This window comes from Microcebus murinus, chromosome 12 (genome assembly GCF_040939455.1).
Source record: "Microcebus murinus isolate Inina chromosome 12, M.murinus_Inina_mat1.0, whole genome shotgun sequence".
Classification (NCBI taxonomy): Eukaryota; Metazoa; Chordata; class Mammalia; order Primates; family Cheirogaleidae; genus Microcebus; species Microcebus murinus.
In genome coordinates, this window is record NC_134115.1 from 57,985,870 (window position 1) to 58,003,673 (window position 17,804).

At 51.0% G+C, this 17,804-nt stretch overlaps 2 protein-coding genes across 3 annotated transcripts; one reads left to right on the forward strand and one right to left on the reverse strand.

Annotated features, from left to right (window-relative positions):
- Nucleotides 1-5,687: 5,687 nt before the first annotated feature.
- Nucleotides 5,688-8,419, reverse strand: SIGMAR1 (sigma non-opioid intracellular receptor 1). Its single transcript, XM_012770104.2, has 4 exons — nucleotides 8,133-8,419; nucleotides 7,806-8,006; nucleotides 7,584-7,676; nucleotides 5,688-6,768 (listed from the first exon to the last, which is right to left on the reverse strand). Exons 1-4 carry the CDS (start codon nucleotides 8,281-8,283, stop codon nucleotides 6,542-6,544), a joined length of 672 nt encoding a protein of 223 aa, XP_012625558.1. The 5' UTR covers nucleotides 8,284-8,419; the 3' UTR covers nucleotides 5,688-6,541.
- A 6,065-nt stretch (nucleotides 8,420-14,484) lies between these two features.
- On the forward strand, nucleotides 14,485-17,784 carry GALT (galactose-1-phosphate uridylyltransferase). Of its 2 annotated transcripts, XM_012770098.2 has the most exons (11): nucleotides 14,486-14,659; nucleotides 14,937-15,106; nucleotides 15,335-15,410; nucleotides 15,500-15,548; nucleotides 15,674-15,803; nucleotides 15,956-16,012; nucleotides 16,168-16,290; nucleotides 16,564-16,696; nucleotides 16,795-16,878; nucleotides 17,184-17,338; nucleotides 17,600-17,784. In XM_012770098.2, exons 1-11 carry the CDS (start codon nucleotides 14,578-14,580, stop codon nucleotides 17,678-17,680), a joined length of 1,140 nt encoding a protein of 379 aa, XP_012625552.1. In that variant the 5' UTR covers nucleotides 14,486-14,577; the 3' UTR covers nucleotides 17,681-17,784. The 2 variants fall into 2 exon arrangements, with proteins under 2 accessions (XP_075864929.1, XP_012625552.1); XM_076008814.1 differs by lacking the exon at nucleotides 15,956-16,012 and having other exon boundaries at nucleotides 14,485-14,659.
- The last annotated feature ends 20 nt before the right edge of the window (nucleotides 17,785-17,804 follow it).

The window sequence follows — 17,804 nt, forward strand, 5'->3', positions numbered from 1 at the left end:
GCTGGCGGCGGCCGCGGGGGCGGACCCGAGCCGCGCAGGGCGGGCGGGGGCGCGGGGGCTCTACCACTCTCAGCCCCCCAACAGGTGTCTCCCCCTTTCCTTACAGCCAGATTCAGGGGGAGGAGGCGCTGGAGAGCTTCGGGGAATGGTGCGAAGGAGAGTGAGGTGTCCAACGCCACTGGACTCTGAACCTGAGCCCCACCCAGCCTCAAAAATCGTGTCCCGCACACCCACACTCAGTACCGGGCACTCACACACTAACAGCCGCTTTCATACACCAACACACCTTGTGACAAGTTCAGGCACACAGCTGCCGGGTCTCGCACTGGTTATGTGATCCCTACAGTATCCATGGATTGGGAAGGATGCTGGGGTGAGTGTGTGGGGGGCCCAGCTGGAACAGAAGCATCTCTCCTTGCCCTGCCCACGTACTTCCCCAGCTGCATGTGTGCCTCAGTTTCCACACACGCGTGCACGTGGTGGTGGACCCACACCAGTGCATTCACAGACTCAGAGGGCTCTTAGCCAACCACACGCGCATAGCAGGGTACACATACCACATGCCCAAAGCACACAGTTTTTCTTTTTTATCTATTTTGACACTCTATTATGGACATTTCCAAACATAGAAGAGTGAATAGTATAATGAACCTCTGGTACTCATCACCAGTTTGTTTCCACAGTGATCAGCATTTTGTCCTTTTTCACACGTTCTCTGCCCATGTGTGTCTGACTCCTAAATCTCTATCCCCTGAGCTCCTCCGCCAACTGTTTGGGTCTACCAAACTCCCAACTATTCCCCAGATGCTGACATGCTGTTCCTTATTTGGGGGTCCGGAGTGGCAGGCCTCTCAAGATTTCTGTTCTGAGAGGCCTGGACCCCACTCCTCTCGGGTATCCTCATACTTTCACACTTTCTTCCTGTGCCCAAGGGGACCTACTACCAAATGCATGAGGGCCACCAGAGATGATGCCAAGTGTGTCAGTGAACAGCAAGTGTCTGTAGGGGTGACAGCTGGCATAGGTATGAAACGATGTCAAATCCTGTGGCACCAGGAACCATCCTCTGGCCTTATTACACCCAGGGAGGCACACATGCCCCAGGGCTGTGATTCCTCAGGAAGGCAGGACTCCAGATGTGACCTTTGCATCCTCGCTCCTCCTCTCCCAATCAGTCCCCTCCTCTCAGCCTCAGATTGCTCTAGGTCAGACCACCAGCGCCTCTGACCAGGCTCTCATGGTGGTAGTGATGGCTGCCACCTCCTGCTAGCCCTGCCTCCAGCCTCCAGCCTCCAGCCTTCTCCGGAGCCCAGCTCCCACTACAGCAGGAAGTCTTTTTTCGTTATGGCTCATCCCCGGCCACACTGACGCTAAGCTCTACTCATACCCCACCATCCCCCACCTCAGTTTTCAGGCCTCACAGAGCTTGTCACAATCCCCCACCCACCAGAGGTCTCAGTGATCCAACCACCTTCAGTACTTATGTCCCCTTCCCCATGGCTTTGTGTGGTGTGAGTCTCCTGGGGCATAGTCAAGCCTCCTTCTCTGTCCAGCCTCTCACCCCTACACTGTGCCCACAGAAGGGAGAATTGGTGAGAGTGCAGGGGCAGATAGACATGCCCTGGGGGTCTACTGGTGGACTAGAGGGCAGAGGCTAGCCATCTGCAGAACTCCTGTGCCCAACTTGCTCCCTTCCCCCCTATACAGCTTCCCCTGGCTGCTCAGAGGAGGTGCCTGCAGACAGCTGGTAACATTCTTCCTGGAAAGGTAGGAGTTGGCTTGGGGAAGTTCCAGTTCTGATGGTTTGGAGGTTGCTTGGCAGGGTTGGGGTTGAGGAAGGAGAGGGGTGAGGGACTGGCCGGCTACCCATCCCCCACAATCAAGCAAGCAAAGTAAACCCACCTTTGGGATCTGGGCGAGGAGAGCTACCACTGGGAAGGGAGGAGAAGGAATAAGCTGACCAGGACCTGGTGTCTCTCTCTTCATCTGTGGAAAGAAAAGGCTGCCTCTCATACCCACACATAGTCTGGTCCTACGCCTCATAGAGACAAGGGCAAACAGACCTAGACCTCCAGGGGCCAGTGGTTCACTCATCCAGTACATATTTACTGAGTACCTACTTTATGCCAGGCACTGTTGGACACAGGGGTGAATGAAACACAGTCCCTCTTATAATGGTATGATTCTAGTGGGGGAAATATATAGTGTGTCAGAGGGTGATAAGTACCATGGAGAAAAATGTAGCGGGGTTGGGGGGAATAGAAAGGGGAGAGTGAATTAGTTATCTATTACTGTGTAACAAATCACCCCAAAATTTAGCAGCTTAAAACAACAAACCTGTATTTTTCTCACAATTCTGTGGGTCAGGAATTTGAATGGCTTAACTGAATGGTTCTGACTCATTGTCTTTTATGAGGTTGTTATAAAAATATTGGCTAGGGCTGCAAGTTACCTGAAGGCTTGCCTGGGACTGGAAGATCAACTTCCAAGATGGCTCACTTACATGGCTATTCGCAGGAGATGTTTCTCCCCACATGGGCCTTTCCATAGGATCACTTGCATGTTCTCCCAACATGGCAGTTGGCTTCCCCAGGTGATCCAAGAAAGAGAGACTAAAGAGGCAGCAATGCTTTTTATGGTCTAGTCCTGGAAGTCATACACTGTCCCTTCTGCCATATATTATTTGTTAAACTACATAACTAGTCTAGCCCCACAGTCAAGGGGGAACAAAATCAGGCTTCAACTCTTGAAGGGAGGAGCATCAAAAATTTTATGGAGGTGTTTAAAACCACTACAATAGGGATACTAAGTGCCAAGGGAAGGATTCACTGAGCAGGAGTTGAAGGAGGGAAGGAAGAGAGCCATGTGGACACCCAGGGAAGAGTACTGCAGTCAGGAGGGTAGCAGGTGCAAATATCCTGAGGTAGAAGTTTGCTTGATGTGTCAGAAGAAAAGCAAGGCCACTGGTTTGAAATAGGGTGGTGAGTGGGTGAGTGGCCAAATGTTTGGTCAGAGGTAACATAGGCCTTGGAGTAGGCCCTTGAAAAGCATGAAAGGACTGAAAGAGATGGGGAGCCATTGGAAATGTCTCAGCAGAGAGTGAAAGTCTGACTCTGGCTGCCATGTGGAGAGCCCTCCACACAGGACGCAAGCATGAGGATAAGCTATGTGGCTGTTGCAGTAGTCTAGGCAACAGATGATGGTCTTGGACCACGGTGGTAGCAGTGGAGGTGGCAAGAAATGGTTAGAATCTGGCTATGTTTTGAGGATAAAACACGACTGTCAATGGGTTGGATGTGGGATTGAGAGAAGGAGAGGTGTCCAAGATGATTCTAAGGTTTCTGGCCTGGGCAGCTGGGTAAATGGAGGTACCTTTAATTAAGACAGTAAAGACTATGGGTTAGCAGTGCAGGACTGGGAGAGAAATCAGTTGCTTTGGACATCTTAACTTTGCAATACCTATCAGACAACCAGGTGGAAATATTGAGTAGAAATGAAGGTAGTAAGATTTCCAAATCTGGTACTCAGGGAAGAGATGTAGGCCGAGATAAAAATTTAGGACTCTAGATGTATAGATGGTAGAAACACAACAACAAAAAACCAACCAAACAAAAAGATGTATAGATGGTATTTAAAGTCATGATATGGGCTGGGTGCTGTAATCCTAGCACTCTGGGAGGCTGTGGCAAGAGGATCACTTGAGCTCAGGAGTCAAGACCAGCCTGAGCAAGAGCGAGACCCCATCTTTACAAAAAATAGAAAAATTAGCCAGGTATAGTGGTGCATGCCTGTAGTCCCAGCTACTTGGGAGGCTGAGGCAGGAGGATTGCTTGAGCCCAGGAATTTGAGATTACAGTGAGCTATGATGATGTTGCTGCACTCTAGCCCAGGTGACAGAGCAAGACCCTTTTGCAATAAAATAAAATAAAATAAGGCCGGGCGCGGTGGCTCACGCCTGTAATCCTAGCACTCTGGGAGACCGAGGCGGGCGGATTGCTCGAGGTCAGGAGTTCGAAACCAGCCTGAGCAAGAGCAAGACCCCATCTTTTCATTTTCACTGTAGTTAGAAAGAATAACAAAAAAAAAAAAAAAAAAAGACCCCATCTCTACCATAAATAGAAAGAAATTAATTGGCCAACTAATGTATATATAGAAAAAAAAATTAGCCGGGCATGGTGGCACATGCCTGTAGTCCCAGCTACTTGGGGAGGCTGAGGCAGGAGGATTGCTTGAGCCAGGAGTTTGAGGTTGCTGTGAGCTAGGCTGACGCCACGGCACTCACTCTAGCCTGGGCAACAAAGCGAGACTCTGCCTCAAAAAAAATAAATAAATAAAAAATAAATAAAAAAATAAAATAAAATAAAGTCATGAAATAATTGAAATCACCTTGGAGGGGATGTACATAGAGAAGAAGTTTGACAACTAAGTCCTAGGAAGTCAGAGAATGAGGAAATAAGAAGGATCCAGTAAAGGAAGTAGTAAAGGAAGAGTGTAGTGTCCTGGAAGCCAAACAGTGTTTTCAGAGTGACTACCTGTCAAATGAAAGTTGAGAACTATGAAATGACCACTGGACTTGGCAACAGAGGTGGAGAGGGGCCTGGGTGCCTAGTCCTTTGTGGGAGGGAAGGAGAGATGACAGGGGGACCTAAGGCATCCCTGACAGATGTGGGCTGAGTTGAGACAGAGCTGGGTTACAGGGTGGGAGAAATCCTCCCAGGAGGTATGACTTTGCAACCAGGATCAATGGAGAAGCCCCAGCAAGGGCCTGTCATGTCCAACATGGTGGTAGTGTTTGGGAGTTGGGATGGCCAACTTACCTGGGCTACACATTCATTCAGAGCCACAAATTTAGACCTCCAATGTTGCTTAATGAGGTTATACGTATAGTCTTTTGTGTTCGTAAGAATGTCAAATTTTAAAAATAATTTTTGTAATCATGTTTCTTCCATTTTTAATATACCAGCAATCTTATGAAGTGGCAGTGGTCTAGACCTTAACCTCAAAGCAGGACCAGGACAAGCGTGAGGCCAGTTGGTGCCTAGGGTGCAGAAGGCAAGAGCAGTCTTTGGTAATGAGTGCACTTTAGGCACCCCTCTCACCTCACCCTAGTCTTGGTCTTACCTGCCTCACATGCTGCCAAGTAGTGTGTCTGCTTCCCACCCTGGGAGCCTCCACATAAGTGGTGAGTCCTGGAGAAGGTAGACCACAGAGAGGAGGAATTCCTCTGGGTGGCAGTAGACACTACACTCTAGGAGCCCAGAAAAAAGCGGACTGAGAACTATGCCTTTCAGCTCAAAAGCGGGTGCACATTGCCACCATGTGGCCATCCAGAGCAGGGTTCTAAGCACTGTTCCCAGAATTGCGCTCCTAGAGAGGTGAGGCCAAGACACAAAACTACCTCACCCAGCTCTGAATTTCTCAAATTGTGGCAGTCACAACTGTGTTGGAAGGGATCTTCTTAAAACATGCTGATTTCAAAGCCTCAACTCAGAACTAGTCTCTGGCAATGGAACCCAGTAATGTGTAGACTCAACAAGCTCCTAGGTGATTCTTAGGCACACTCACATATATAGTTCCTACTAGAGTCTGAAGCTATCATCTGATAAACTGAACCACAAAGCAAGAGGCTCTTCTGAGGTTTCCCCAAGAGTTAGAGGCTTTTCCTGCTGCTCAGACACACAAAGAAATGGAACTGATCAACAGGTCTTTATTAACAGAAACAGACAGACGGACAGAGAATGTAGCAAGGGCTGTCTGAAATCATGATGGGGGTGTGTGTTTGCACAGAAAAGGCCTTCTCTAGGCCAAGCGTGGCCCCTTGGAATTAGGCCCACATCTCCTCAGTGGTGGGCCTTGGGCTAATGCCAGCTTCCCCATCACACCCCTGAGGGGGAACAGGGGTCTTTTAGGAATGGAAGACTCTGACTTCAGCATTCTCCACATTACTCTGATTCTCCAGGTGACTTGGTTGCTGAGGAGGTGGGGGACAAGCCACAGGGGCACTTGCATAGCAGGGGAGTAGAATGGGGATAAGGCATATGGTGAGGTCAGGGGAGAAGGGGAAGGGCATCACAGCTGCAGGTTATGGGGGCCTCCAAAGGGCAGCTCCTCTCCATTGCCCCCAAATTGCTGCTGGGTTGAGGAGTCAGACTGAGGCAGTGTAATACCCACCCCCATCCTTAACTCCAGAGCCCTGTCTAGGGGGAGTGGGTGGGAAGCTCTGGAAAGGCCTGAGTTAGTGAGTCAAGCTTGTGGTGTATGTGTTTGAACATGAATGGCTCTCTTGTATATGTGAGGCTCCCTCTCTGGATGGGTGTGAGTGTGTGATCCTGCTGTACACACAGATCTCTGTATCTATATGTGTCCCATCTGTGTCTCTGTGTTTGGATGTATAAGCATGGATGTCCCTGCTTGTACACAGGAACTCGACATCTGCATGGTGTGAGTATGTCCCTGTCTGTAAACATGGGCTCCCGCAGGTGGACATGTGTGGGCCTGCCCACTCCTGTTCATCCGCAGCTCTTCCTTCAGGCCTGGCTGGTCAGGGGTCCTGGCCGAAGAGGTAGGTGGTAAGCTCAAGTCGGAGGCCCCGGGCATAGGAGCGAAGAGTGTAGAAGAGGGTGAGGAAGTCCTGGGTGCTGAAGACAGTGTCAGCCAGTGCGAAGGCCAGGGTAGATGGGATGACACCCCGACCATACTCCACCATCCATGTGTTTGGCCCCCATTCCACAGCAGTTGCCTCTCCAGGCCCATGCACTACCGTCTCCCCTGGCGGACAAGGAGCACCACATGAAGAGCCCAGCTCTGCCCTGCCTTTCCATTGCTGCTGCTTCTCTAGCCCATGGGCTATGGGGCGGGGGCGGGGTAATGGAAAGGGAGCTTCAGCAAAGGAAAAAGCCCTATGTCACTGGGCTGGTTCCTTACCTGCAGGCCTAAGAGACCCAGATAGTCGCTACTAAATGTTCTTCTGTGGCATCACCTGGCCCATGTCTTCTTTTGGGGGAAGCCATGGAAGGTTAGGTTACCTCACCTGGCCACGGGCCCATTGCCTGGAAGTCATGGAGGTCTGTATTCCCAAGCCTCACTCATGTCAAGTAGGACTTTAGCTAAACTTGGGCTGGGCTTGTTAGATAGGGAAGAGGTAGTTACAAGACTTGTGAGAGTTTCTGAGAAATGTAGCTGTTCAATCCAATGCCTGCCATGTTGACATTCAACCTCAAACTAACTTGGAAGTCCAAAGCTCTATGTAAACTGTTTTATGTAAACTGTTAAACCTTAAAAAAAAAAAAAAAGAAAAGAAAAGAAATGCTCTCATACCCCTTTTAGGGTATGAGAGCATTTCTGATTACCCAACTGTCTCCCCAACAATTGTTGGAATATTGGCTAGGGAGATAAAAATCAGACATGTTTAACAGGAAGCTCTGACAGAGAAAAGCAACAGGGTCCCTCAGCTCTGCCCCAACCAACCACCTGTGGTTTATGGGGGGGTGAGGTGGGAAGGGAACCATGGGGAGGGCCCCACAATGTACCCCTTTGCCATGCCAAGCCATGTCCCACCTCTTTGTCAGAGCATCCTTACCCACCTGGGTAGAAGACCTCACTTTTGGTGGTGCCCTCTCTCCACTGGTGGAAAGTGCCAGAGATGATGGTGTCCGATATCTCAGCCCAGTAGCGCCCTGAGTGACAATCCAATGGACACTATCAGGGTATTCGCACCATCGCATAGCCCAGCCAAACATTAGAAAGGAGGGCATACGCCCTAGTACAGCCCCAGCCCCCCAGTCCCGCCCGTTGGTAGCACTGACCCGAGTGGCCGCGGGAGCCCAGGGCGGTGCCGAAGAGCAGCACATACTCGGACAGCGAGGCGTGCAGGAGGCACATGGCGCCCATCCAGCCGCCCGCGTTAACGAACACCCACTGCAGCTCCTCGTCTGGCAGCACGTGGCCTGGGTGCAGCCGCCGCAGCTCCACAATCAGCCGAGAGAAGGCCAGCTCGTGGTCCAGCCCTGGGGGAGGCAGAGAAGCGGCGGAGTCAGGGCCAGCACAGGTCCTGGGCTCAGGGATGGCGTCCTCGGGAACCTTCGGCTCGGCTCCCGGGCCGCCCGCCCCCTCCCCGCCCTCTGCCCGCTCACCAGCGTACTGCCGCGCCAGCTGAGCGATCTCTTCCTGCTGGAAGACGAAGCTCTGCGTACCCAGCCAGAGCCAAACGACCTGGGCTAGCACAGCTGCGGCAGCCAGAAGCAGCGCAGCCCACGCCCACCGCCGGCCCACGGCCCACTGCATCCCGGCGGGCGGCCTGGCACAGCGCAGCTCAACGGGGAGCCCAGGCCTGAGGCTTTGCACTCACCGCCGCTGAGCCCGCCGGCAGCTGCCCACGACTCGCTCCCCCGCCACTGCCGTGGTATGGCTCGCCCCGGCCAATCAGAACGGCCCGGGCACCCCGGCGCCGCCCCTTCGGTTGAACCATTTCCTAGTGGAGAGCGCGGAGGGGTGGGGCGGCGCCGCGCACGTGAGGCGAGGGGGCGGGGCCATCGTCCTAGCTGCTGGAGTTAGGGTCTTCTGGCAGGGTCTGTCCTCGTGTGGCTCCACGTAGGGATGGAGCGGGTGGCGGCGAGACCCGGGATGGATTGGCTCACCTAGGCTCACTGGCTGGTGAAGCAGATGAGGCTGGAAGTAGAGCCTTTTGGGACTCCGGATTGTTAAGGCCTGCCTTTACTAGCCAGCACAGAAACGGAGGGGAGGCGGTCCAACCTGGGAGCGTTAGGGAAGGCTTTCCAGAGGCGGTGACCCCTGAGCTGTATCTTTAAGAGCGATGGGAAGGGCATTCCAGACGAGGAGACAGTCTAAGTCAGCAGGGGTCCTCAAACATTTTAAACAGGGGGCCAGTTCACTGTCCCTAAGACCGTTGGAGGGCCGGACTACAGTTAAAAAAAAACTATGAAGAAATTCCTATGCACACTGCACATATCTTATTTTGAAGTAAAAAAACAAACGGGCAAAAATACCCACATGTGGCCTGCAGGCTGGTAGTTTGAGGACGCCTAGGAGCAAAGGCCCCAGGCGAGAGACAGCATGGGCTCTTCAGGGGCCTGCAATTCATTCTTCATTCTGTAGCACAAAATGTGAGAGGAGGGCCTCATAAACCAACTGAGAGTTACCAGCAGGGGAGCGACGGGATTAGACTTTACAGGGCAGTGGCACAGGGCTGCTGAGCAGAGGGGAGCAAGATGACGGGGAGACTATGATTATGGTCCCGGTAAGAGAGAAGGTCTGTGTCAGGGGAGACAGAAAAAAAGAAATTAGCTTGTGAATTCTGAAAACACAGTTGGCAGAGCTTGATCTCTTCTCCTGGAATACTCTTTTCTCTCCATCCTATCCCCTCCTTCCCCATACTTGACTAACATTTTGTTCCTGTCTAGTGGGCAATTGAGTGTCCAGGTCTGGTGCTCAGATCCAGTCTGGTGACAGAGGGCTAGGAGTTGTCATTTAATCAGGCACTTGTATGTATGAAGTTCTGTGGTGGCCACTGGAGATGTGGCTATGAATGATGCAAGCATAGTCCCACTTCAGTTTAGAGATCTCACCGGGGAGTCTACAGAAAAAGTGGTAATTAAAACCTAAAGAATGGACCAAATCTCACAGGGAGAGGGACTAGAGTAAGATAAGGCTAAGGACAGACCCCTGGAGAACACTAACAGCTAAGGGATAGGCAGAGGAAGAAGAGACCAAAAAAGAAGAGAAGCAAAAGAGAGAAAAGAGACAGCATAGTGCAGTGATTAAGAAATAAACTTGAGAGCTAGACTGACTGGGTTCAAAGCTTGGCTCCTGCTACCTACTATAATAGTTGTGTGAAATTGGGTGAGTTACTTAGAATCTCTGTGACTTGGTTTTTGTTTTTCTTCTATCTGTGACTTAGTTTTTTTATCTGTAAAGTGGAATAAGTAAAAGTACCTACATCATAGTACATACCTTCATTGTGATGGAGATTAAATGAGTTAATATTTATAAAGCAGGCCGGGTGCAGTGGCTCACCCCTGTAATCCTAGCATTCTGGGAGGCTGAGGCGGGAGGATCACTCAAGGTCAGGAGTTCAAAACCAGCCTGAGGAAGAGCAAGACCCTGTCTCTACTAAAAATAGAAAGAAATTAATTGGCCAACTAAAAATATATAGAAAAAATTAGCCGGGCATGGTGGTGCATGCCTGTGTCCCAGCTACTCGGGAGGCTGAGGCAGTAGGATTGCTTGAGCCCAGGAGTTTGAGGTTGCTGTGAGCTAGGATGACGCCACCACAGTCTTTTTTTTGAGACTCTGTCTCAAAAAAAAAATTATAAAGCAATAGTGCCTCACATGGTGAGCATTATATTTGTTAGTTATATAAGTAAAACATAGAGGAGCTAGAAAAGTGTAGCGTCACACATTGGAATTTTCAACCTAAAGAGAGAAGCTAGCCAGGCATGGTGGCTTGGTCCCAGCTATTCAGGAGGCTGAGGCAAGGAGATTGCTTGAACCCAGGAGTTTGAGGCAGCCATGAGCTGTGATCTTGCCACTGCCTGGGTGACAGGAAATTTATTTGGGCCAATGTTGAATACAGCTGCCCAGGAAACACTTCCAAGTTGCCTTGGGGAGTGCTCTGTTTGGCCTTTGATATGAGCAAGTTTTTTTTTTTTTTTTTTTTTGAGACAGAGTCTCGCTTTGTTGCCTAGGCTAGAGTGAGTGCCGTGGCGTCAGCCTAGCTCACAGCAACCTCAAACTCCTGGGCTCAAGCGATCCTTCTGTCTCAGCCTCCCAAGTAGCTGGGACTACAGGCATGAGCCACCATGCCTGGCTAATTTTTTCTATATATATTAGTTGGCCAATTAGTTTCTTTCTATTTATAGTAGAGACGGGGTCTCGCTCTTGCTCAGGCTGGTTTCGAACTCCCGACCTCGAGCAATCCGCCCGCCTCAGCCTCCCAGAGAGCTAGGATTACAGGCGTGAGCCACCGCGCCCGGCCAATATGAGCAAGTTTTTAACCACTTCGGTGCTGCAAAACCTTGCCCACAGCTGGCACTCACAGTCCGCATGATAGTCTGTGCTGTGCATTGACGACGGATCCGTTTTGCTCTTGTGTGATGAGGAAAGCTTTAAAGCACTGAAAGCTTGTTTTACTTTACAGGCAGCTTTACTTGTAAGGTAAATCAGAATAGGTAACGTATATGTTTTCATTATGTTATTTTTAAATGTTCACAATTTTATTTTGATAAATGAAAATTAGAAAAGTCATATCACAGCTGTCAGCTAAAGTCGACGCTTGGCTGTGCACCTTCATATCACGGCTGTCTGGTAAAGTCGCTGTGTGTGTTCATCTGTGGCTGTCGACTATAGATGACGCTGGTACCGAAGTGGTTAAAGACCAAAAGGGGATAAGGAGTGGGCTGGTACAAAGTTGTTTGACAGGCATTCTCATTGGTTTATAGGAATAACATTGATTAGTAATTGTCTATACATTGTTGACCTATAGGGTATGAGTTATAGTGTCCAGTATGTTGCATTTCATGGCTAGTTGGCATCAGTTAGTCTAGAGCCCACATAGCAAGTGGCTTCAAGAAGTATTAATGATTATTAGCTTGGGGAGTGGGTGAGACATGACTGCTATCATATGCTGTCACATTTCAATGCCTCTCTGGGCCTGATAATTAAAGGGGACTCATAATCCTGAGATAAAAAGTTTCTTTTCTTTCTCAGAGTGATGGATTGAAGGGGCAACACAGTCAAATATAATTGATTCAATAAGATGGTAAGAAATGGTCATTAGATTTCTCAGTAGGGGCATGTGGTGGAGACAATGCTATCCATTCACAAATCCATTTCCTTTTGCTCTTGGGCAGCCAGATTACATTCCACAGTGTACTGTGTAGTTAGATGGGGCCATGTGATTGTGTTCAAGCCAATGAAATATAGGCAGAAATGATGTATGACACTTCCAGGTCTGGCTCCTAAAATCTCCTCTGATACATTCTTTTCTTCCCTCATCCATTACAGAGGATCTAGTGGAGAATTCTGAGGTCCTAGGAAATGGCAGAGCCACTAAATGGATGGTGCCTGGGTCCCTGACTGCTGCTTCGGACAGAGCTCCTCTTTCCTCACCACAATGTGCTATGATGCTAAGCCATGGAGCTTTGGGGGTTGTTTGTGATAGCAACTAAGATTACTTACTCTGACCAATACAGGGCAAAAGACATGCTACAATATACTGTGCAGCTAAGAGTAGAGGCTGGGAAGATGGACTAATTTTTTAGGAAATTGGCAGAGAAAGGAAATATAAAGGAGGAATTATCTAGAGGAAAGAATGCAGGATTGAGGAAACATGTTTTTTAATTAGCTCTGGCTTCTGTGGCATTCCTGAGTTGACAATTTGCTAAGAACCCTGAGCAGCAGGTACTATCCCCAAAACCTGGTCTTTGTCCCCCATTCCAGGCAGAGCCTTCTGGGACTATCTGGGCCTGCAGCTTCCCTATTTGGTCTTTCAGAAAGCTTCTCCAGCTCACATTGTTTAAAAACAAACAGACAACAAAAGGAATGTTTCATGGACTTGAGAGACCCCAGTTAGGGGACAGAGGGGCTGAGGGTCACAGCCATCTTTTCCCAGATGTCATAACAAAGATCACACCTCTGGGATCTGAGAGGAAAAGTGCTGAGTAGATCCCATCTCAGCCATTCTCCTCTTCCTCCAGAAAGTGACCTTGGAGAGACACAAAGAGAGGAGAGGTGTGGAAATGTTCCCAAAGAGATGTTCCTAAAGGAGGTCAGGAGTTAATTGGCATGATCCAGGGAGTGGCTTGTAGTACTGCTGTTCTTGGGAAAATGGAGCTGCCTCCCAAATCCAGTCACTGAAAAAAAGACAGCTGAGAGAGTAGAAGAGCAGATTTCCTATCCCTGTCCCACCCTTTCGGTTACAGCCAGTGGGACAGGTTAAACCTCTGTTTCTAAGTCCCCAGATCCCTGCCCCCTACCTAGGGGCCTCTTCAGATTTCAGTCTGAGGACCCTAGGGCATAGATCAGGTAAATGACCAATGACCCAGTTTTTGCAGCTTAGCTGCAAAACACCTGGCTTGGCCTGGCCAGGCTTGGGGGAAGGGGCCTCCCTGCTATGGCTCAGCTCCTAGTTCACTGGGTCCTGAATTCCACTGAAGTCTCTCTCAGAGGCATCTCCCAGCACTGAGAAGAGCCTTGGAAACTTACATTCAAATCTCAGCTTGGCCACTCATTCTCTGGGTAACCTTCAGGCCTCTTCTGTTTCCCACTGTGAAATGGGGAAGAGGTTTAGACAATATTTAGATGGCTCTTTAAAAGTGACAGGAGAGAAATTAATTTGAATTCTATCTAAGCATTAGCCAATTGATCTGATCTAAGAAAAATTTGGAGAAGGAGATCTGTAAAGGAACACTCTTGACCCCCCCCCCCCAATGGTGGCTGGAGCTCAGGACAGTCTTGTTCTCCCCAGATTTACAGATTTCTTGTAGCTCTCCCACCTTTTTTTTTTTTTTTGGAGAAAGAGTCTTACTGTGTTGCCCAGGCTAGAGTGCAATGGTGACATCATAGCTCAAACAACTGGGGTCAAGCGATCTTCCAGCCTCAGCCTCCCAGAGTGCTAGTATTACAGGCGAGAGCCACTGTGCCTGGCCTTCTCCCACATCTTAAGCTTTTGGGGTGTGTGTGTGTGTGTGTGTGTGTGTGTGTGAGAGAGAGAGAGAGAGAGAGAGAGAGAGACTATGGTTACTTAGCCCCTTTTTCCAAATCTGTGCTGGTCAGAAAGAATGAAACACTCCTTTTGTTGTCTGTTTGTTTTTAAACAATGTGAGCTGGAGAAGCTTTCTGAAAGACCAGATAGGGAAGTTGCAGGGCCAGATAGTCCCAGAAGGCTCTGCCTGGAATGGGGGACAAAGATCAGGCTTTGGGGATAGTACCTGCTGCTCAGGGTTCTTAGCAAATTGTCAACTGAGGAATGCCACAGAATGCCACATATTGTGAAGTATCCACTCCTCCAGGTAACACCCCCCAGGGGCCAGGGTTCAGCTATAGCAGATAAGGGCCCACTCCATCCCCAAAGTTTCCTCTCCTCCACCATAGCCACTGAACAGGTGGCTGAGGTGATTGTGGAATCAGAGACACACCTTACTCGCCCTAGAATGTAAGCTCAGCGAGGGCCGAGGCCATGCCTGACTCGTGCACAAAGGGGTATCCCTGTGTCCCACGTAGAGCCTAGGTGTCTAGCACATGGTTGATGCTCAGTAAATATTTGCCAAATGAATGACTGAGTGCAGCAAAGAAATCTTAGAGCCGAGGGATTCTGCAGCAAGCAGCTTTCACAGAGGTTCTTCCGGAGTAGCGGCTCCAGTCCCGGGTGGAGTGGGATTACCAAAGTCGTCTCGCGCGGTTCCTGAGCCCCGCCCCCCGGTGGCGAGGCAGCCCCCTCAGGCAGTCACGTGCTGGCGCCTGGCCAATCATCGGGGGCGGGGCGGGGCGGGGCGGACAGACAGAAATCGAAGGGCCAGACGCGGCTCCGCGGACCTTCCAGACAGTCACCCCGGTGTCCTCATGTCGCACAGCGGAGCCGTTCCTGAGCAGCGTCAGCAGGCGTCAGAGGCGGACAGCACGGCAGCAACCTTCCGGGCGAGCGGTAATTGCAGGGCGGCTGGGACTCGCTGGTACCCGACCTGAGCCCTCCCTTTCCTTAGGGAGTTCTCGCCACCACCCCAAGCAAGGCCGGCGAGGCGGAGAGAGACGCGTGTGTAGGGGCTGCAGGCCAGTTGGCGCTGGCAAGGTCCAGTCCTGGGCCTTTAGTTCCTGAGCAGGACAGGGCAGAGAGGGTGTTCCCGAGCTTGGGCCTGCTGGTGGGTGAGACCCAGGGGAGAGGGAGACAGTTTTGGGGTCTGATCTTGACTATCTGTCTCCAGACCATCAGCATATCCGCTACAACCCGCTGCAGGATGAGTGGGTGCTGGTGTCAGCTCACCGCATGAAGCGGCCCTGGCAGGGGCAAGTGGAGCCCCAGCTTCTGAAGGCAGTGCCGCGCCACGACCCCCTCAACCCTCTGTGTCCTGGGGCCACGAGGGCCAATGGAGAGGTAAACCTGTAGAGCCCTGCATCTGCAGGCTGGGCTGGGGGAGTAGCTCTCGCCTGGAGCTGCCCTTCACTCACAAGGGCAGTGGACCTCCTCTGGGTCATATCCCACCAAGCCTTTTTGTGCCTAAAGTGGGCCTTCCCCACCCCATCGTAGCATGTCTAGCCCTTGAAGCCCACCACGTGACAGTAGTATGGGGCAGCGAATGCTTCTCTAGCCTATCCTTGTCAGGTAAATCCCCACTATGATGCCACCTTCCTGTTTGACAATGACTTCCCAGCTTTGCAGCCTGATGCCCCCAGTCCAGGTAACCTGACTCCAACTGCTGTTAGGGAGGAGGGAGGCTAGACTTCTTGGCGGATTTCTGCTGCAGAGAGTGATACTTGTTTATCTCAGGACCCAGTGATCATCCCCTTTTCCAAGCAGAGGCTGCTCGAGGAGTCTGGTAATTATGGATTTCCCCTCTTACAAAGTTCAGCCCAGGGTTGTAGCCTGAGCACTGGGGTTGGGCCCCACCCCTAGCACAGCCATGCCCTATCCCTCTGTTATCCCTTGCCCCTCACCACCTAGTAAGGTCATGTGCTTCCACCCCTGGTCGGATATGACACTGCCACTCATGTCGGTCCCTGAGATCCGGGCTGTCGTCGATGCATGGGCCTCAGTCACAGAGGAGCTGGGTGTCCAATACCCTTGGGTGCAGGTTTGTGAGGTCACCCCCTCCCCTGGATGGGCAGGGAGTGGGTGGTGCAGCTTTGGTTCTGGGAAGTAGCATTCCTGTTTCCACAGGGTGTGGTCAGGAGGGGGCTCAGTTGGTGTCTTTGGCTACTAAAGCTCGCTACCCCTACCCAATAGATCTTTGAAAACAAAGGAGCCATGATGGGCTGCTCCAACCCCCATCCCCACTGCCAGGTAAGGGTGTCAGGGGCTCCAATGGGTTTCTTGGCTGGGTCCTAGCCTGCACTGTGGGCAGAACTGAATTAATGGGACAAAGGAAATATGCTAGTGATGTGGAGGCTTGGAGGTAAAGGACTTGCCTGCCCTTCTCTGCTTTTGTTTCTTGACAGGTGTGGGCCAGCAGTTTCCTGCCAGATATTGCACAGCGAGAGGAGAGATCTCAGCAGGCCTATCAGAGTCAGCATGGAGAGCCCCTGCTAATGGAGTATAGCCGCCAGGAGCTGCTCAGGAAGGTGGGAGAGAGCCAAGCTCTGTGTCTTTAAGGAGTCCCTAGCTTAAAGAGAGAGGTGTGTGAAGGAGAAAGGTAGAAGGGAACTAGAGGAGATACTTTCTAGGAGGCCCTAGCAATAATCTAAAAGAAAGAGAATGGTAGCTTAGATTACTAGTGGTAGTGGTAGAGGTGGTGAGAATCCATCAGATTCTGGGTACATTCTTTTCTTCTTCTTCCTGCCTATTTGCTGGCACCTGTCTCCCCCCATGACCTCATATCCATTCTGTCTGCCCAGGAACGTCTGGTCCTAACTAGTGAGCACTGGTTAGTGCTGGTCCCCTTCTGGGCAGTGTGGCCCTACCAGACACTGCTGCTGCCCCGTCGGCATGTGCGACGTCTACCTGAACTGACTCCTGCTGAACGTGACGGTGAGGACGTTGAGGCCTTGGGGCTCGGCACCAGATGGGAGTGGCTCCAGTAGGGCCAGTGTCTGGGCCTCAGGCTGAGATTCAGGCTCTGATTCCAGATCTAGCCTCCATCATGAAGAAGCTATTGACCAAGTATGACAACCTATTTGAGACGTCCTTTCCTTACTCCATGGGCTGGCATGGTGAGGCCTTTTGAGTACCTATTCTCCAACACCATTTCTGGGCACCTGGGGCCCAACCCAGTGGACTATAAACCCTAGTGAGCCTTAACATTTGCTGGGGAAAGTGTCCAGAACAGGGATGCTGGGACTGAGGTTGATGCAGCAAACTTGGTGAAACTATGTCTTCAGTGTGCTTTCTAAGGCCTGGGCTCCTCTTTGGCAAAGCGATGTAGTTTTCAGGTACCTGGCCTGGTTTGGGGGTAGAGGCTAGGCTGAAGAACTAACAAAGGGCTCTCCCCACTATCTCTGCTTTCTTTTTCTGTCAGGGGCTCCCACAGGATCAGAAGCTGGGGCCAACTGGGACCACTGGCAGCTACATGCTCATTATTACCCTCCGCTCCTGCGTTCTGCCACCGTCAGGAAATTCATGGTTGGCTACGAAATGCTTGCCCAGGCTCAGAGGGACCTCACTCCTGAGCAGGTCAGGGCACAGAGTATCCTAGGTTCTCAGGTCCCCTTTTCTCTCCCACTTCCTTGACAGAGTCCAACAATCATGACCCTGAGAACCATCATAACAACCTGGGCATTCTTTGGGACTTAGGAGCTGCTCAACCTCCCTCATCCTCTGGTGACTCCAGCAGTCTTTTTTTCCCAGTCCCACATGTATCCTGAGCACTCAGAACACTGTACCACCATTCTGGCCAGCCCTTACCCTCCCTGATTGCCCCCATCTCCATTCCAGGCCGCGGAGAGACTAAGGGCACTTCCTGAGGTACATTACTCCCTGGGGCAGAAGGACAGGGAGACAGCAGCCATCGCCTGACCACGCTGACCACAGGGCCTTGAATCCTTCTGCCTGGGGAAACTGGGGCCTGGAATTTGGGCAGATGTAGTAGCATCAATAAAACTGTGCTTCTCAAACTTTAATCTATATTGGAACATCAGAG